Raw genomic sequence first — 21,178 nt, 5'->3', positions numbered from 1 at the left:
AAAGTGTCAAAATAGTTGTTTATTATAGTTTGCTGTGTGTTTTGAATAAATGTGTGTAAAAATTATTTCCGCTTTATTTTTCCTTTCTTATTTCTGATTGTAAACCTTTATTACACTGATAAAACACCATTATTTCCGCTTTATTTTTTCCTTTCTTTTTCTGATTGTAAACCTTTATTACACTTATAAAACACCACTATAGCATATATTTTCTGAAAGTATAGATTGTCCTGAAAAAGAGACATACGAATTGATTGTGGGATACAGGGTGAGCTTTTAACAGCAATAATAAAACATTTATACCAGGCGAGTGAACTTTCCAAAAAATGCCCTCAAACCCCAGAGGGTTAACCTGCATCAAATATGTTGTCCAGTACATGTTCATTTGTCCATCCTGCTTATTTATTAAAATTTAAGTCCTTTGGGTACACACCACAAGCTGAGGGCTTCTTGCATAAATCCACTGTTCAGTTCTCATCAGTGCCCATCTGACAGTTCCTTTTTGTCCAAACTGCATTAGATAACATCCATTATGTTGTCCAGCACACATTTATTTGTCCATCTTGCTTTTTTCTTCTTTTTTTTTAAGTCCTTACGTTAAGTAAAAGCACACACTGTGGTGTGCACATGTGCTACAGAGTTCCTGTCCATTGTTAAAATCACTCCAGTGAAATGTGTTTAAAAACTGAGTTCACATACAGAAAACAAGTGTGACCTTTTTATATGCCAGTAACAAAAATCATTTCAATTACCTGTCAGTTCAGCATGCCACATTGTGTCCATTAGCAGGTTTAGGTCTTGATGATTTATCCAGTTTGGATCATCTCATGCACTTTGGACGACAGTGGTGTGGTGACGCCTTTTAACTGTTGGTTTTTGTTTTTTTATTATTATTCATTAACTAATTGAACAAAAGTGAGTCTTACTCTAAACAGTGCACATTTACTGTAGCAAAATGCATGTTGCGACTCCTCGTCATCGTTGTTGTTGTTGTAGTATTATTTTTGAAAATGATGAAAACACTCCCCTCCCTAAAGCAGAATCTCATTCTTCTTCCAGTGACAAACTTCATAATGAAGGCTTTTATAAATGGCAGGAAGTTGTTTGGAACCCCTTTTTATCCCGTGCCTGGCAAAGAAGTGGTACGTCCTCTGTGGTTTGGTTCCTCTGCTTTCCTATAAATAAATTTTGTTGTTTTCTCTGCATTTTAATGGAAACCATTTGAAATTTTGTCCCTCATTGTTATTTTCTGTTGCAGGACTACTTTTTTGACTCCAAAGTACTGACAGATGGAGAACTGGCCCCCAATGACCGGTGCTGCAGGATCTGTGGGAAGATTGGACACTATATGAAGGACTGTCCAAAGAGACGCAGGTGCATCCATGTTCCTTCAGAGGTGTATGACAGGACACTGTCGAAGTGTGCTGAAATTATGATGTATAATTACTTTTGTTTTGTATTTCCTGGTTTCCAGTGGAGTAAATTTCAAACAAATTATTGTATTTTTCTTGAGCATCAGTCATGTTTTTAACTAGTTTGGGATTAATCATACATTTGTATGGCGTCAGATCGATGCCTTTCCTGGGCCACAGTAACCACCTCTGTTTACAGAATCCCGAGGCGTTCCCAGGCCAGTGTGGAGATATAATCTCTCCAAAAAAAATCTCTCCACCTAGTTCTGGGTCTTCCCTGGGCTCCTCTGAGATGGACGTGCCTGGAACACCTCCCAATGGAGGCGCCCAGGAGGCATCCTTACCAGATGCCCAAACCACCTCAGCTGGCTCCTTTCAATGTGAAGGAGCAGCGGCTGTATTCCGGGCTCCTCACGGATGACCAAGCTACTCACCCTATCTCTAAGGGAGACACCAGCCACCCTCCTAAGGAAGCCCATTTCACCCGCTTGTACTCGCGATCAAGTTCTTTCGGTCATGACCCAACCCTCATGACCATTGGTGAGAGTAGGAACAAAGATTGACCAGTAGATCGAGAGCTTTGCCTTTTGGCTCAGCTCCCTTTTACAGTAGAGCAAATGCAACACCGCCCCTGCTGCACTGATTCTCCAGCCAATCTCGCGCTCCATTGTTCCCTCACTTGTAAACAAGACCCTGAAGTACTTGAACTCCTTCACTTCGGGCAAGACCTCATTCCCTACCCGGAGTAGGCAATCCATTGGTTTCCTGCTGAGAACCATGGCCTCAGATTTAGAGGTGCTGATCCTCATCCCAGCCGCTTCACACTCGGCTGTGAACCGATCCAGTGAGTGTTGGAGGTCACAGGCCGATGAAACCAACAGGACCACATCATCTGCAAAAAGCAGTGATGAGACCCCGAGCCCACCGAACTGAAGACGCTCCTCCCCCCAACTACGCCTCGATATCCTGTCCATGAATATCACAAACAGGATTGGTGACAAGGCGCAGCCCTGGCGGAGGCCAACCCCCACCGGAAATGAGTCCGACTTACAGCCGAGCACCCGAACACAGCTCTCGCTTTGCGAGTACAGAGATTGGATGGGCCTGAGAAGGGACCCCCTCACTCCATACTCCCACAGCACCTCCCACAGTATCTCCCGGGGTACCTGGTCATACTCCTTCTCCAAGTCCACAAAACACTTGTAGACTGGATGGGCATGCTCCCAGGCCCCCTCCAGGATCCTTGTGAGAGTAAAGAGCTGGTCAGTTGTTCCACAACCAGGACGGAACCTGCATTGTTCGTCTTCAGTAATTAAACATAAACTGCACCAAATCCCTAATGAAAGAGCTGCACTCTCACTTTTGGTGTTTCCAACACTGTAGGTCAGCAACCGCCAATATGTTGTCCAGTGCATGTTTTTGTCCATAGTGCTTATTTTTGTAATTGTAAAAGTCCTTTTGTTAAGAAACAGTACAGGCTGTGGTGTGCACATGTGCTGCACAGAAGTCCTGTCCATTGTTGCACTGTCCCCCTTTTTTGGCAGATGCAATTTGTACTCTGGAAGGACAATACAGTGTTTCTCACATTTTGTGAGCATTGCTTGCCTTGATCCTGCAGTCATTGTCACTAGTTCTTACAGGGACCAACCAGCAGGTGCATGGATGTCTTTGGGTCTCTGTCCCTTAATAGAATCTTTGGGTATCAGTGGAATGACTTTGTCTCCCAAGAGCAATTACTTAGGGAGACAGAGATTAGGCCTATAACATGTATTGTGAGCAAGCACGAAATCCAGCATTTCAGTTATGTGAGGTGTTTTTTGTGGAGCAGAATCTGATATTCAGGTGCCTCCTTTGTGACAACCTCAGTAACGGGACCAGTTCAAGCTGACCCAAGCACATCACCTGGCTACCACAGATAGTTACTTTAAGGACATGAGGCTGGACCAGTGGCCGCCATTTGAGACCTAAATTTGAATGTAAATATTGGTTATCAGTGGATTTACTTTGGCTCAGTCACTTGAAGTTTTCACCCAATCACAAGCCATTCTGACTTCCTCGTTAGCATATTACTCTAGTCATGACTAAGCTAGTAGCTAGTAAACCAGCAAACCTAGCTAAGCCACTACAGTGACTTTTTGTGCTCTGAACCGCTTCCTTTCTAGGATGAAGAAAAAGGAGAATGATAAAGATGAGGATGGAAAAGAAGAGGAGCGAGAGCCGAAGGACAGATGTTGTTTCCAGTGCGGCTGTGTCGGTCACGTGCGAAGAGACTGCCCTGAGTACCGCCATCTCAAACAAAGGACTGCCGGGGCACCAGCAGGTACCCACATGCCACCTCGCCCTCAGTCCACCTGTTAGAAAAAGCACAGAAACTACCCACATCCAATGCTGTAGACTGGAAATCGTATTGTCCAGTGTGTTGTCCATCGCACATTTATTTGCCCATTTTGCTTAATTTTTGAATTTAAAAGTCCATTTGTTAAGTAACAGCAGACACTGTGGTGTGCACCTCCTGTCTGTTGCTGCTTTTTCTGCAGCTCCTCATGCCGTGCGGACTGTGGTGAGCTCGCAGTCCATCCCTGTTCCCCCGACACCTGCAGACTGCACAGGAAGAACCAGACAGCCTTCTGAATGTGTGAGTGCAACAACTACACACAAACATATTCAAATTGTTTAAAAAAGAAAGGTTTGTTTGTTTGTGAACAATCTGGAGCCCACAATTTTTCATATATCATTATTACATTTTTTACTGAAGATTCATATCCTGATAGCCAAGAAGCGATTAAATTTTCACAGTCAAAGTCAAGAAAAATCCCTATTTTTAATATTGAAGGAATTTTCAAAAAATTGTAACTCTAATTTCTTTCATACAGTAGTGTTCAGAATAATAGTAGTGCTATGTGACTAAAAAGATTAATCCAGGTTTTGAGAATATTTCTTACTGTTACATGGGAAAGAAGGTACCAGTAGATTCAGTAGATTCTCACAAATCCAACAAGACCAAGCATTCATGATATGCACACTCTTAAGGCTATGAAATTGGGCTATTAGTAAAAAAAAAAAAGTAGAAAAGGGGGTGTTCACAATAATAGTAGCATCTGCTGTTGACGCTACAAACTCAAAACTATTATGTTCAAACTGCTTTTTTAGCAATCCTGTGAATCACTAAACTAGTATTTAGTTGTATAACCACAGTTTTTCATGATTTCTTCACATCTGCGAGGCATTAATTTTGTTGGTTTGGAACCAAGATTTTGCTGGTTTACTAGTGTGCTTGGGGTCATTGTCTTGTTGAAACACCCATTTCAAGGGCATGTCCTCTTCAGCATAAGGCAACATGACCTCTTCAAGTATTTTTTGTCATATCCAACCTGATCCATGATACCTGGTATGTGATATATAGGCCCAACACCATAGTAAGAGAAACATGCCCATATCATGATGCTTGCACCACCATGCTTCACTGTCTTCACTGTGAACTGTGGCTTGAATTCAGAGTTTGGGGGTCGTCTCACAAACTGTCTGCGGCCCTTGGACCCAAAAAGAACAATTTTACTCTCATCAGTCCATAAAATATTCATCCATTTCTCTTTAGGCCAGTTGATGTGTTCTTTGGCAAATTGTAACCTCTTCTGCGCATGTCTTTTATTTAACAGAGGGACTTTGCAGGGGATTCTTGCAAATAAATTAGCTTCACACAGGTGTCTTCTAACTGCCACAGCACTTACAGGTAACTCCAGACTGTCTTTGATCATCCTGGAGCTGATCAGTGGGTGAGCCTTTGCCATTCTGGTTATTCGTCTATCCATTTTGATGGTTGTTTTCCGTTTTCTTCCACACGTCTCTGTTTTTTTTGTCCATTTTAAAGCATTGGAGATCATTGTAGATGAACAGCCTATAATTTTTTGCACCTGCGTATAAGTTTTCCCCTCTCCAATCAACTTTTTAATCAAACTACGCTGTTCTTCTGAACAATGTCTTGAACGTCCCATTTTCCTCAGGCTTTCAAAGAGAAAAGCATGTTCAACAGGTGCTGGCTTCATCCTTAAATAGGGCACACCTGATTCACACCTGTTTGTTCCACAAAATTGACGAACTCACTGACTGAATGCCACACTACTATTATTGTGAACACACCCTTTTCTACTTTTTTTTTTACTAATAGCCCAATTTCATAGTCTTAAGAGTGTGCATATCATGAATCCTTGGTCTTGTTGGATTTGTGAGAATCTACTGAATCTACTGGTACCTTGTTTCCCATGTAACAATAAGAAATGTACTCAAAACCTGATTAATCTTTTTAGTCACATAGCACTACTATTATTCTGAACACTACTGGTTTTGAGAACACTATGTAGGATGGTATCTTTTATCAACTGGCAAAGTTTGATCCAGATCTGATCCAGATTACAGACTTTGTGGCCATTTATATTTAACATTGAAACCCCATTTTTATACTCAACAAAAATATAAACGCAACACTTTTGGTTTTGCTCCCATTTTGTATGAGATGAACTCAAAGATCTAAAACTTTTTCCACATATACAATATCACCATTTCTCTCAAATATTGTTCACAAACCAGTCTAAATCTGTGATAGTGAGCACATCTCCTTTGCTGAGATAATCCATCCCACCTCACAGGTGTGCCATATCAAGATGCTGATTAGACACCATGATTAGTGCACAGGTGTGCCTTAGACTGCCCACAATAAAAGGCCACTCTGAAAGGTGCAGTTTTATCACGCAGCACAATGCCACAGATGTCGCAAGATTTAAGGGAGCGTGCAATTGGCATGCTGACAGCAGGAATGTCAACCAGAGCTGTTGCTCGTGTATTGAATGTTCATTTCTCTACCATAAGCCGTCTCCAAAGGCGTTTCAGAGAATTTGGCAGTACATCCAACCAGCCTCACAACCGCAGACCACGTGTAACCACACCAGCCCAGGACCTCCACATCCAGCATGTTCACCTCCAAGATCGTCTGAGACCAGCCACTCGGACAGCTGCTGGAACAATCGGTTTGCATAACCAAAGAATTTCTGCACAAACTGTCAGAAACTGTCTTAGGGAAGCTCATCTGCATGCTCGTCGTCCTCATCTGGGTCTCGACCTGACTCCAGTTCGTCGTTGTAACCGATTTGAGTGGGCAAATGCTCACATTTGCTGCCGTTTGGCACGTTGGAGAGGTGTTCTCTTCACGGATGATGCGAAGGAGATGTGTTGCACTGCATGAGGCAAATGGTGGTCACACCAGATACTGACTGGTTTCCCCCCCCCCAGTAAAACAAAACTGCACCTTTCAGAGTGGCCTTTTATTGTGGGCAGTCTAAGGCACACCTGTGCACTAATCATGGTGTAATCAGCATCTTGATATGGCACACCTGTGAGGTGGGATGGATTATCTCAGCAAAGGAGAAGTGCTCACTATCACAGATTTAGACTGGTTTGTGAACAATATTTGAGGGAAATGGTGATATTGTGTATGTGGAAAAAGTTTTAGATCTTTGAGTTAATCTCATGCAAAATGGGAGCAAAACCAAAAGTGTTGCGTTTATATTTTTGTTGAGTATATATATATATATATATATATATATATATATATATATATATATATATATATATATATATATATATATTATACTTTATATCAGTCAAAAGTGCCTCAGTCACTCTCATTTGTGACAGTGAGGTGCAAACTGGCACTCAGTGAATGGACTAAGTTTGATCTGCATCTGATCCGTATTGCAGATATTTGTTTTTAACATTGCGTGTGGAATGCGTTGCCTTTGGGCCTACGTTCTGTGGACTCGATCTAAATGTTTAAAGTGAAGCTCAAGACACATTTGTATAAGCTGGCTTTTACCTAGATTGATCTGTTTTATGTATCTGCTGTTTTTAGTTTCTTTGTTCTTATGTGAAGCACCTTATGATCTTGAAAGCTGCTATATAAATAAACTTTATTTGCATACATTGAAAAGCCCTTTTGATCTCTATTTTGTGTTATATTTTAGCTTATGAAAAGCAAGACGTTGACCTTGTACCTTGTTTTTCCAAGGTACAAATTTGTGGAATTGGAAACTGGTGTTGGCGGAGGTTTGCGCTCTACGAGCGTGCTGCTCTAGTTTCAGTTGATTTTGTGTGCGAATTGAGAAATTCTTCCTCAGCGTACCATAAACATGTTTTTCAGGTGCGGTGGACGTTCACTGGGATTTGTCATTTTTTTCTTTTGTCTCAATTAATTGAATGAAAGAAAAATATTATTTGAGTTCTAACTTTTTGTTTTCTTTGTATTTTCTTTTTTCTTTCCTTCTCTTGTTAGTCGGACAGTCGGCAGACCCCGCCCTACTCCCCGCAGCCTGCCGCCGTCCCTCAGAGCTCCACCCAGTCGTCCACGTCCCCGCAGCCCCCCCTCAGTAAGACCGGCTCCTCCGGTCCTGTGAAGCAGCCCGCTCATCCTCAGGTTCCTTTGTCTCTCTTTAGCTTCCCTTCTTCCCACCCAGGCCAGTACCACCCGGGGGCGCTCACGGCACTGGGGCTTCTTCCCTCCCACCAGTCCCAGGGACAGCCGCACCACCCAGGCCACATGGCCTCTGCCTCCTGGCCCATTCACGGCCCAGTCCTCACCTCGTCCTCTCCCACTGCCCCCTCCCCACCTGGTCTGAAGTTCACCTTACGTTCAGCCTCGGGGGGCGGGAGTCCCACGTCTTCGGGGGGAAGCCCCGCCCCCGTCAACCTGAATGACCCCAGCATCATCTTTGCCCAGCCGGCGGGGAGGCAGCTGGGCGTCAGTGGGCCGGGACGGGAGGGGCACTGGCACAACCACATGGCACAACCGGGGTCACTTGTGGGCAACGGCACCGTGGTGAAGTCAGGTACTCACTGGGAGTGGTGCAGTGTTTCTGTGTGTGCATGTGAGTCTGTGCGCTGCCTTTGTCTCATGGTTGGTTGTGTCCTGTTCCTGTTTCTGTGTGTGGAGTTGAGATTACTGCTTCTCAGACTGTCTGAGTCTCACCACCTAATGGTTTAAAATCGTACTTAAGCCCAAATTAGCTTACAGCAGCTTTTACATAACGAGCAGCACAGCAGTAAAAACTGGCTTACTGCAGCTCGTCACCGTGGCAACAAGGACATTTTTGGCTTCACCTTTTAACCTGTCAGAGCTTTGTCCCTTTATGACATCATCTGTGTTTGCTTGGACACAGAACACAGCAGGAAGCTGATTTACTGTGTGAAGTCCATTTTACTTTCTAAGGTGCTGTTTTCTTTCACCAACACATCAAATCCAGGCTTACATCTCAGATGTACCTTCTGACAGATTGTAGCTGAACTTTCAGGTCTTCTTTTTAAGAAAATCCTCCTACACCACTTCATCATAAAGCTGTATAACTGGGGACACAAAATGCAAAACTTGCACTGTGCACAATTTCTCCAGTCACAGCCACAGAAGCCTGTAACTTCTTCTGGGTTGTCTGGGTGTCTTGGTGGCTTTCCTCACTCTTCTCCTTCTTGAATAGTCACTCAGTTTTTGAGAACTGTCTCCTCCACACAGATTGCTCACAGGGGGTCGTTGGACCGTTGGGGTTTTACATAATTATTGTATGGCCTTGCCTTACAATATAAAGCGCCTTGGGGCAACTGTTTGTTGTGATTTGGCGCTATATAAAAAAATTGATTGATTGATTGATTGATTGATTTACCATAGAGTGTCATACTGTTTGTATTTCTTCATAACTGATGCAAATAAAGTCCAAGACATATTCAGTGACTTGGAAATGTTCATGTATCCATCCCCTGACTTGTCTGAAGAAAGCTGGCAATAAAACTGATTATTTACAGGTATTATACCAAAGTGGCCCATTTCTTATGCAACCAATCATCTTGGCTTTGATATTTTTAATTAATTTATATCAAGCTGTATAGATTTGCTTTGAGTTTAAGGATAATTTTAGAGTTTTTTGTATTTTTTTCTATTTGAAATGGCATAAACAAATTAAAATGTGTGAAATACCAAGTGGCCAAATACTTTTGGACTGAAGCGTGTGCATGTGAAGGAAATGCTAAAAAAAATCTTTTGTGGTACCTACTCATATGCTAACATTATTATGAAAACTCGAGAGCATCACATAAGACAACGCTAACGTTCGTATGAGCTGAGTGCCTCTTTTCAAGCAATTGGATTTATGTTTAAAAAATACGAGTATGTACTTGATTGATGCATTATCATTTAAATGCTAATGTCGGCATGAAAACTTGCTAACATTAAAATGAAAACTCACTAGCATCACATATGCTAACATCAGCATTAGGTGACCTGAGTAATGGGATTCATAATGTTTTTCAAAAAATACTTGTTTTCAATTTTGTTTAGAAAACTCTTACTGCATATTAATTAATTTTACATGTTGCCTGAAACAACAGATGATTTAACTGTGTGGTTTGAGTTTTTCACCGGACCAACAAATAACCGACACACAGATTTGGGCCTTAGATTATTATGGTATAGAATGTAACTAATTCTTAATTCTATTAACTTATAGAAGGTATCTGTGCATTCTCCCCTTTTAAAGGGCATCATCATTGTCTTGAGTGTAGATCAGCTCTGGATGTCCTCCAGAAGTCACTTTGATATTTGTGGGTTTTGTCATGTGGTCTCTGCAGAGTCCAGCCACCAGACACCGTTCGTCGGTGTGAGTCAAGCCTCTCTGATATGGGAGCACGCTAAAACGCAGCAGTGCTCGCCGGCTCCATCCTGGACATACCGGATGCCCCAGAACTTCATCCAGCAAGGCAATGGAGGCTTCCAACCCAACAAGGCCTTTCTGACCCAAGGTCAGAAAAACCAGCAGTCTGTGCTGATTCAGATGCTTTAAAATTGGATCCTTTCTCACATTTTGTCCTGTGGTCAGGTTCTGTGGGCCATCCCAGTCCAGGATTCCCGCTGATACCACACGTCCGACATCAAGTCAATCTGAACTTCATCCAACAGAAGAAGTGAAGATCCATCTCCTCTTAATTGTGTGTTGATGGTCAGTATCCTAACGAGGCTGAATTTATGTACTCTTTGGATTTTTAAAATGAATTTTATCATTTTTGTACAGTTTTTAGGTTTATTTTCTTTATTTTATTGCATTGATTTGTGATACAAATGTCAAATATTTTAATGCCCCCATTTTTGACGGGGTCCAAAAAAAGTTTTTATTTTATGTGTAAAGTACGGAAGGAAAAAAAAAATGTAAACTCTTATTTTTATTAGCTGTATTCATATTTTGCTTGCCGCAAAATGAAGGCTTTGAATAGACCTTTTCAAACTAATCTGTCACCTTAAAGTAGTGCCAACAGCAGGGATAGCCAGGCAAAAGGGAAAAAACATTCTTAAATCATGAAAAAAAAAAATAAAGACAAGGAACAACTTTGCTGTGTGACATGTTTAATCCCCCCCCCCCCCCCCCCCCCAAGGCTTGTAAACACAAATGTTTTGTTTGTAGTAATATACAGCATTATGCTGTGTAGCTCCACCCACTTTGCTGCATCCTCACTGAAGCAAGCATTATTATTATTTATTTTTTTCCTGTTTGGCTCAAATTTAGATTCACCTCGAGGATTATTTTTAATGCATATTTTTGGAACGCCTGTTTGATTTCTAGGTTATGTGCATTTTGTTTGTTTGTGATTAAGAGGGGTTAAACGTTATGTACTCTATTTTATCTCTTAATTTTACAATTAGGTATGACCCCATACCGTGAGTTCCATGTACGACACGATGCCAGAATGTTTGGTATCTGCTGATGCTGAAATGTTTGATTTCTGCCCCTAAAGTGTTCATAAGCACTTTTGTCTGTATATACTTTGCTAACCTAGCAAGACATCACTTTGCTAATCCAGCAAAAACTAATTCAGCTCAAACTATGGAACAAATACTCTGCTGCCTCAAAGGAAAACTTATGTAGCCCACAGTGACGTGGGTGAGGTTGATGGCTGGTGAGGCACTGACTTCATCACAATCAGATTTATGACTCCCACAGAGTAGCTTATTCACCATTTGATTGGCAACAGTTAACAGGTAATGTTTAAAATCTCATATCAGCATTCTTTACACATACAAACTGTAGCACACAAAAAAGCACATTTAATTAAAAAAATCGTTATTATGGACTTACCTTTACTTATAAATGAAGTCCATGTGCTGCTCCTTCTGAACAAAATCATGGATGACTTGTTTGGGGAAGTGTTCCTTATCTTCCTCCAGTTTTAAAGTCTGTCTGTCTCAGTGGAGATCACTGCCAGGGAATAAAGTCGTCCTTCATCAGTCCTGTTCTGACTGTATGTTTGGAGCCTTTTCTGGCTTTGAATATGAGCAGTCCACCGCTCATGTTTGGTGAGAAGATTCTTCAGGTCACAATATCCCATCTGAGTCCAGACATTGCCACAAGTTGAGAAAAGAAGGCAGGAAAAGCAGAAAAAGGACGTTTCTTGCTGGACATCCACACAGTCAAACTTTCCACTGTGTTTGAAAAGAGAGCGGCTCTTCTGCAGAAAACAGAAACAAACCTTTTAGCTTGGGCGTTGGTCTTCCTCTAATTATTAACGTCCTGCTTCGATTGAAAGTCCAATTTAGAGAATTGTTTCAGTTTGGATATGTAATCCTCCATTCTGAAAGTAAAATAAATGGACCGCTGCTCTTTACTTGCTAACTGTAAATCATAGCTTGATGTCATTTATTCTGCAACTGAGGAGTTGCTGCAAGAAGAATCCCTGTGATCACCAGTGCCCCCTACCAGGAGGCAGGAGAACAGCGTGCCTCACCTGGTGCCTTTTTTGCAGCCGTTTTGTGATCGCTCAGCACACGAAACACGTTACGCACATACAGCTGTTAACAAAAAACTGGAATTTAATTTCATACAGCCAAAGTGTTTGACCATTTTAACGGCGACATACAGAGAGACAGTCTGACTGCACAGCATGTCAGCAGTTAGACCAGTGATTGAACAATCCAAGATGAGGCACGACTTCTCAGTATTTGAACAGCAAATGTGAAAATTCAGCAATTTTGAATAAGAAATAATCTAATACTGGTGAAGTTAAAAGGAAAATCGTCTCGGCCAGTTGACATCGGGCCGAGACGTCCCTCCAGCGGCAGCTAACCAGCTAACAGCGAGCGGAGACGGGCCTCCAGCGGCAGCTAACATCGAGCGGAGACAGGCTTCCAACGATAGCCAGCCGGTTGACATCGGGCCAAGACGGGCCTCCAGCGGCAGCTAATCAGCGAATCGGTGAGGCGCTGGGCCTCAGCCAGCCCCCAGTGGTGGCCAAACATTGGGACGGGCCTTTCACTGTGGAACGGTGCAGTTGTGGCGCAGTGGACAGGTAAAGCCTTCTCTTATAACTGCTCATCATGCCGAAAAAGACCATAAGTGGTGAAGACTTAGATGAAATTAAACAGTCTCTGAATTTCATGTCTGAGGAACTAAGTGGAGTGGTAAAAAAGCAAACAGAACTGCTTGGTTCATTAAAGGAAGTCAGAGAACTCAGAAAAATGCTGCTGAAAGAGAAAGACAATAAAAAGAAAGACAATAAAATACAGATTTTGGAAAACCGTGTGGATGAATTGGAGCAGCATATTAAGATGGATGAGGTGATTGTGTCGGGATTGAACATTAAATATAGATCATATGCCAGGGCTGCTGCTCTCAGCAGCAGTAACAGCATGGATGAAGACACTCCGGCGGAAATTCACTCCCTGGAGCAACAGGTCATTGACTTTTTTTCATCTCAGGACATCCACATCAACAACAATGATGTTGCAGACTGTCATTCAATTCCAAAAAGGGATTAAAAAGTCTGGACCGGTTCTTGTTATCCGGTTTGCAAATAGGAAACTTAAGAATGAATTGTTAAGGCAAACAAAAAAGCTGAAAGGAACTGAGGTGTACGTAAATGAACATTTGACAAAGAAGAATGCAGATATTGCAAGGCAAGCCAGAGCTCTTAAAAAAAAAAAAAATACAAACAACTTGGACCAGGAACTGTAAAGTATGGATTAAATTAAATGGATCTCCGGAGGAAGCAAAAGTTATGATAATAAGAGAACTCTCGGATCTGGACAAATTTAAGTGACTGCTTCCTAAGGAGGACAATGCTTATTGGTTCTTTTTCATTATATTTGTAGTGATTTCTTTTGTGGTTGATTTGTTTTCTTTCGCTATGGGACACATTTTTCAAAATTTTATGTCACAAATATATTTACATCTAGCAGCTAGACTTTGTTTAGCCGCATTTTTGGTTTGTGGATCACAATTTTTTTTTTTTATCTTTCTGACAACTGATTCTTATCAATTTACTCCTGCACAGGAGCTCCACTTAAAAATTTTGATTACACTCAACATAGATTTCATAATATTGAATATAATATAGATCCGGATTGTTTTTTTTCTTAAAAATATTACTCATTGCAATTATTTTTCTGAGGAACAATTTAGCAAACTTACTGTGTTAAATGGGACATTCTCCATCATACATGTTAATAGCAGAAGTCTTCCCATGAACATTCAGGATTGTTTAAATAGCGCAAATAAACAGTTTTCAGTTATCGCAATTTCTGTGACATGGTTGAAAGAGGAGCATATGGATATTGTCCAGTTTGAGGGTTATGATTTCTTCCCAATAAATAGGATGAACAAACGGGGTGGTGGTGTTGCACTTTATGTTAAATCTGCTTATCACTGTGAAATCATTCAAAACGTGTTTCTCTTTGGAAAACGTCATGGAATGTCACTGCGGAAATTAAATGCGAAAAATCAAAAAACATAATTGTAAGTTGTGTTTACAGAGCACCAGGATCAAACAAAATTTTTTGTGGGAAAGTTGATTGAGATGTACAACACTGTTAAAAATAAGTCTGTATTTGTTTGTGGAGACTTCAACATTTGACTTCTTAATTCCTCACGGTCAAATACATATAACTGAATTTATCAATTCTGTGTTTTGTTTGGGAATGTATCCAGTAATTACTCATCCAACTAGGATAACTGCGAACACAGCGACACTTAGTGATAATATACTTGCAAATGTTACCGTGGGGAATTTAGAGGGGGGATTACTTATTAGTGATATCAGTGATCATTTGCCGGTTTTTGTAGTTTTGAATTCTTTAATTGACAAAATTGACCATACCGAAAGTACAAATTTCAAGAGGAGAATAACAGAGGAGACTTTGGAAAATCTTAGAATGGACTTAAGTGTTGTGTGGGCCACTGAAGAGGAGGTACTGCTGGCCCACCACCAGAGGGCGCCCTGCCTAAAGTGCGGGCTTCAGGCACGAGAGGGCGCAGCCGGGAATGACAGCTGTCACTCATCACCACCTCATCACCATCTCCATAAAAGCCGGGCAGCAACTCCACCTCCCTGCCGAGATATCGTTCTACCTCTCAGGTAAACTGCTCAGCCGTTTTTTGAGTCTTTCACATACAGTTTTTGCTTCTGTATTGTTTGCAGTCGTTTCTGTGAGTGCTTGCAGCTGGAGGCGGGGTTTGTGGTTCGTGAAGGGCTGACGTCTTCGCTCTCCACGCCAAACTTCGCATCTGGTGGCTAAGGACAAGCCGCGGGATTTAGACGGGCTTATCGACCTGGTCATACAATTAGACAATTGATTAAAAGAACGTCGTCGGGAGTGAGACGAAGGACGTGGCCAGGCACGAGCCGTCCCTCTCCCTTCCGGGTCCGAAAAGGCGCCGCCGTCCCCACGCTCCACAGCCTCAGCACTCCGTGTGGTAGCAGCTCCCCCTGCTGACGTTGCTCGGGAAACAAGCAGGGCCAAAATAAGATCAGATGACAGATGGAGGAGGCTGGCCCGCTTGGAGTGTTTTCTCTGCAGCTCAAAGGAGCACATACAGAAAAACTGCCCCAAACGGCCAAAACGACAACACTCGCCTTTAGAAACTGGGCTAAGGGTGGGTCATAACATTCACGTGGAACACACACGTATATCTGCACGCCTCCCAGTTAAGATCCTGAGTGGGGATCTAACCCTTCAAGCTCCAGCACTAGTGGACACGGGGTCGGAAGGGAATCTGCTGGACAGCAGATGGGCAAGAGAAGTAGGGCTCCCTCTAGTGGCGCTCCCTTCGCCATTGAGGGTGCAGGCGCTAGATGGCACCCTTCTTCCATTAATCACACATAAGACACAACCAGTAACCCTGGTGGTGTCTGGGAATCATCGGGAGGAGATTTGAGTTTTATGTAACTCCTTTTACCTCCCGCGTAATTTTGGGCTTCACATGGATGATTAAACACAATCCCCGGATTGATTGGCTGTCTGGGGTTGTGGCTCAGTGGAGCGAAACCTGCCACCGGGTGTGTTTAGGATCCTCGGTTCCCCCCGGTTTGACTGCTAGCGAGGAGGAAAAAGTCCCCCCCAATCTGACGGCGGTGCCTGAGGAGTACCACGATCTTGCTGACGTCTTCAGCAAAGATCTGGCACTCACTCTTCCCCCGCACCGGCCGTACAATTGCGCCATTGATCTGATCCCAGGCGTTGAGTACCCGTCCAGTAGACTATACAACCTCTCACATCCAGAGCGCGAATCAATGGAGACCTACATCCGGGACTCGTTAGCTGCCGGCTTGATCCGGAACTCCACCTCCCCGATGGGTACTGGTTTCTTTTTTGTGGGCAAGAAAGACGGCGGACTCCATCCATGCATTGATTACAGAGGGCTGAACGAGATTACGGTTCGCAATCGATACCCATTGCCCCTGTTAGATTCAGTGTTCACGCCCCTGCATGGAGCCAAGATTTTCACTAAACTGGATCTTAGGAATGCTTACCACCTGGTTCGGATCCGGAAGGGAGACGAGGGGAAGACGGCATTTAACACCCCATTAAGTCACTTTGAGTACCTGGTCATGCCGTTCGGCCTCACAAACACCCCCGCCACGTTCCAAGCCTTGGTAAACAACGTTTTGCGGGACTTTCTGCACCGGTTCGTCTTCATATACCTGGACGATATACTCATCTTTTCCCCGGATCCTGAGACTCATGTCCAGCATGTACGTCAGGTCCTGCAGCGGTTGTTGGAGAACCGGCTGTTTGTGAAGGGCGAGAAGTGCGAGTTCCACCGTACTTCTTTGTCCTTCCTGGGGTTCATAATCTCCTCCAACTCCGTCGCCCCTGATCCGGCTAAGGTTGCGGCGGTGAGAGATTGGCCCCAACCAACAAGCCGTAGGAAGCTGCAACAGTTCCTCGGCTTTGCAGATTTCTATAGGAGGTTCATTAAGGGCTACAGTCGGGTGGTTAGTCCCCCGACAGCCCTGACCTCCCCAAAAGTCCCCTTCAGCTGGTCGGATCGGTGCGAAGCCGCGTTTAGGGAGTTGAAACACCGGTTCTTGACTGCCCCACTTCTGGTGCAGCCCGATCCTAGCCACCAGTTCGTTGTTGAAGTGGATGCCTCTGACCCGGGGATAGGAGCCGTGCTGTCCCAGAGCAGGGAGTCCAATAAGGTCCTCCACCCTTGTGCCTATTTTTCCCGCAGGTTGACCCCGGCAGAACGGAACTATGACATGGGCAATCGGGAACTCCTTGCGGTGAAGGAGGCTCTTGAGGAGTGGAGACACCTGTTGGAGGGAGCTGCGGTGCCATTCACGGTTTTCACGGACCATCAGAACCTGGAGTACATCCAGACCGCCAAGCGTCTGTACCCCAGGCAAGCCCGCTGGTCACTGTTCTTCGGGCGTTTTGACTTCCAGATCACCTACCGCCCCGGGACCAAGAACCAGAGATCCGACGCCTTGTCCCGGGTACATGAACGGAGCTGTCAGATCCTCCAGAACCAATCATCCCTGAGTCCACTATCGTGGCCACCCTCACCTGGGACGTGGAGAAGACCGTCCGGGGGGCCCTGGCACGGAGCCCGGACCCGGGGACCGGCCCGAAGAACCGACTGTACGTCCCACCAGAGGCCAGAGCTGCAGTCCTGGGCTTCTGTCACGGTTCCAAGCTCTCCTGTCACCCAGGGGTGCGAAGAACCGTGGCAGTGGTCCGGCAGCGCTTCTTGAACAGGCCCTCCGCTGCGTGACCTCCACGCACCCGGCGGCCTGGAGTGACCATCTGGCCTGGATCGAGTATGCTCATAATAGCCAAGTGTCCTCTGCCACCGGCCTTTCCCCATTTGAGGTGTGTTTGGGGTACCAGCCCCCATTGTTTCCAATGGTGGAGGGAGAGGTCGGTGCCCCCTTGGTCCAGGCCCACCTACGAAGATGCCGTCGGGTGTGGCGCACCGCCCGCTCTGCCCTGTTGAAGGCCCGGACGAGGGCTAAGGCCCATGCAGACCGCCAGCATTCCCCGGCCCCTGCATACCAGCCCGGGCAGGAGGTGTGGCTTTCAACAAAGGACATCCCCCTCCAAGTGGACTCCCCTAAGTTGAAGGGCCGATACATTGGACCATTCAAGATCCTCAGCCCGGCCGCAGTGAAGCTACAGTTCACTGCGGATCCACCCAGTTTTTCATGTTTCACGTATCAAGCCATGCCACACCTCACCCCTTTGCACCCCCGGACCGGCGCCGCCTCCTGCCCGGATCATCGATGGGGAGCCTGCTTGGATGGTTCGCAGGCTCCTGGACATCCGTCGAAAGGGCCGGGGGTTCCAGTATTTGGTGGACTGGGAGGGGTATGGACCCAAAGAACGCTTCATCCTGGACCCAGCCCTCCTGGCCGACTTCTACACCCGCCACCTGGACAAGCCAGGAGGCGCCCGTTGAGGGGGGGGTCCTGTTGTGTGGGCCGGTGAAGAGGAGGTACTGCTGGCCCACCACCAGAGGGCGCCCTGCCTGAAGTGCGGGCTTCAGGCACGAGAGGGCGCAGCCGCCTCACAGGAGCAGCCGGGAATGACAGCTGTCCCTCATCACCACCTGACAGCTGTCACTCATCACCATCTCCATAAAAGCCGGGCAGCAACTCCACCTCCCTGCCGAGATATCGTTCTACCTCTCAGGTAAACTGCTCAGCCGTTTTTTGAGTCTTTCACATACAGTTTTTGCTTCTGTATTGTTTTCAGTCGTTTCTGTGAGTGCTTGCAGCTGGAGGCGGGGTTTGTGGTTTGTGGAGGGCTGACGTCTTTGCTCCCCACGCCAAACTTCGCTAAGTAACTCACTGATACTGCATGTGCCGGGTTTCTGGATTGGAGGTGGAGGTTTGAAACTAAGGACTGTTTGCTGGGTGTGCACACACCCACCATTAAACTGTTTCTGCTTCCTGCCAGCAGTACCAGATCTGACAGCTGGAGACGGTGGCCACCTGGGAACTCAGGACTTGGCGGCTCCAGTGTGCTCCAGATCCGTGGGCAGTGGAAATCGTGTGGGACCCGGCTCTTCTCTGGACAGACGTCTTCTATCCTTGAGCCTGCCCACACGTCACGTTTGTATATTTGACTTGATTCTAAATCTGCTGTTGTCTGTATTCCGTTGTGCACATTCACAACATTAAATTGTTGTCTTTTGGCTCATCTATCGTCCGTTCATTTACGCCCCCTGTTGTGGGTCTGTGTTACTACACCTTCACAACGTTAAGGGATCAAAACTGGAGTGACATTTACATTGACGATATTGATCAATCCTATGAGTCATTCATTTCTATTATTTCTAATTTATATGATAAACATTGCCCTTTGGTATCAAATGTTGGAAATAAGCATAATGTTGACAAACCATGGATTACTAAAGGACTGCAAAATGCATGTAAAAAGAAAAAATTTCTGTACAAGCAATTCTTAAAACTAAGAACATTTGATGCTGAGAAAAGATATGACATATAAAAATAAGCTAACTAATATTATGCAATCTTGTACAAGGCAGTATTATAGTGATTTATTGGAAAAAAAATAAACATTAAGGGTACTTGGAAGATTTTAAATTAAGTCATAAATAAGAGAAAAGGTGTTAATGAATATCCTGCCCTTTTTTACACAAGTACTGGTACAGTTGTTAAGGAAAATAAAGCTATAGCAGATAATTTTAATGATTACTTTGTAAATGTGGGTAAAATTTAGCTGATTCGATTGTGTCTTCTGGACTGCGTTCTTTCGATTACTGTAAAACAATAAAATTCAGGATTCAATGTTCATTAAAGAAACTGATGAATATGAAATAATTGATATTGTTCGTAACTTCAAGGGGAAAAGATCAATTGATAGTGATAGTTTTGATATGTCTTTGATTAAAAATATTATTGATTGTATTGTTAGACCCTTTACGTATATTTGTAACCTGTCACTAATGACTGGAAAATTTCCTTTCAGAATGAAATTGGCTAAAGTGATACCGCTGTTTAAATCTGGAGACAAACATGTCTTCTCAAATTATAGACCAATCTCACTCCTGCCACAATTTTCAAAAATTCTTGAATCATAACTAAACATCACATACTTAGTGAACAGCAATATGGTTTTAGAAAAAAAATTGCACTACTTCACTGACTGTAATTGATTTTGTTGAACAGATTACAAATGCAATTGAAAATAAGCAATATACTGTTGGTTTTTTTTTATTATTATTTACAGAAAGCATTTGATAGTATAGACCACACTGTGCTATTGGACAAACTGCAGTGGTATGGTATCAGGGGATTGGCATATGATTGGATAGTTAGCTATTTATACAATAGATATCAGTGTGTACATATTGGTGGGGCAAAATCTGAACCCATGAAAATTACTTGTGGGGTGCCCCAGGGTTCAGTACTGGGGCCGTTGTTGTTTCTTCTGTATATTAATGACATATGTTTGGTTTCCAAGTCCGTCAGATGTATTTTGTTTGCTGATGATACGACTGTTTTGTAGTGGGGATCACTTGGGACAGACCTTGGAGATGATGGAGAAGGAACTACAGAAGTTTAAACAATCGTTTGATTCAAACAAATTATCGCTCCACTTTGATAAGACAAAGTGTATTATATTTGGACAGAAGTCCAGGATTTCCTGCAGAAATTTATTATTAAATGATATTGAAATTGAAACTGTAACTGATACAAAATTTCTTGGTGGTGTTATTGATGATAAACTGAGCTGGAAAATGTATATTAATTTAGTTAAATCCAAAATGTCAAAAGCCATTGCAATTCTGCATAAAGCACAAGATTTAATTTCCCAACACTCATTAACTATTTTATATCACTCACTGCCCATTCCATACATGACCTATTGTATTGAGGTGTGGGGAAATACATATAAAACTAATACTAATCCAATATTTTTGTTGCAAAAGAAAGCTGTAAGAATTATTTGTAACAAATCACATTGTGAGCCAACAAATCCATTGTTTGCCTGTTTGCATATTCTAAAATTCTGGGACTTGGTTGATTACTTCACAATACAAATTATGTATAAAGTTAAAAATAAACTGCTGCCACATGTCCAGGATCTGTTTAAACTGAGGGACTCCAGTTATAATTTGAGAGGAATTTTATTGTGTTGGGGCAGGTCCAGCTCATGCACAATCACAATTGGATATTCACACGACTGAAAAGCAACCGCAATCCTGAAATCCACCTTTAAGCCGTCCCGTGAGACCAACACCGAGGTGGTTTTGTCCCGCGTAATGAACGGCTCCGTGGCGCGTCCCTCCGCTTTTCTTTCCATGAAAAAATCTCCTTTAACGGTGGAATGTACCGAAAAAGTGCTGATGTCCACATCTTCATCTTTTTTGTGAAAGTCAGACAAGGTCCCGGATCAACAAAGCCTTCACGTTGGAAATGATCTGGTTGTTCCAGCGGGG

The 21,178-nt window shown here is 43.7% G+C and overlaps 1 protein-coding gene and 1 long non-coding RNA gene across 2 annotated transcripts in view; one reads left to right on the top strand and one right to left on the bottom strand.

Moving 5' to 3' along the window:
• tut4 (terminal uridylyl transferase 4) overlaps positions 1–10,828 on the top strand; it is a 47,311-nt gene extending 36,483 nt beyond the window's left edge. The window contains exons 24-30 of the mRNA XM_034179405.1: positions 1,060–1,142; positions 1,259–1,374; positions 3,575–3,732; positions 3,950–4,047; positions 7,735–8,287; positions 10,074–10,244; positions 10,322–10,828. Of these exons, the coding sequence (XP_034035296.1) occupies positions 1,060–1,142; positions 1,259–1,374; positions 3,575–3,732; positions 3,950–4,047; positions 7,735–8,287; positions 10,074–10,244; positions 10,322–10,410 (1,268 nt within the window). The 3' untranslated portion in view covers positions 10,411–10,828. The remainder of the gene's footprint in view (positions 1–1,059; positions 1,143–1,258; positions 1,375–3,574; positions 3,733–3,949; positions 4,048–7,734; positions 8,288–10,073; positions 10,245–10,321) is intronic.
• Positions 8,215–21,178, bottom strand: part of LOC117518303 — a 29,666-nt gene continuing 16,702 nt past the window's right edge. Inside the window, exon 3 of the long non-coding RNA XR_004562937.1 lies at positions 8,215–8,339. This is a non-coding gene — a long non-coding RNA (uncharacterized LOC117518303). The remainder of the gene's footprint in view (positions 8,340–21,178) is intronic.

Source organism: Thalassophryne amazonica, chromosome 10 (genome assembly GCF_902500255.1).
Source record: "Thalassophryne amazonica chromosome 10, fThaAma1.1, whole genome shotgun sequence".
NCBI classification, from domain to species: Eukaryota; Metazoa; Chordata; class Actinopteri; order Batrachoidiformes; family Batrachoididae; genus Thalassophryne; species Thalassophryne amazonica.
This window is presented reverse-complemented; position numbering and strand designations above follow the sequence as displayed.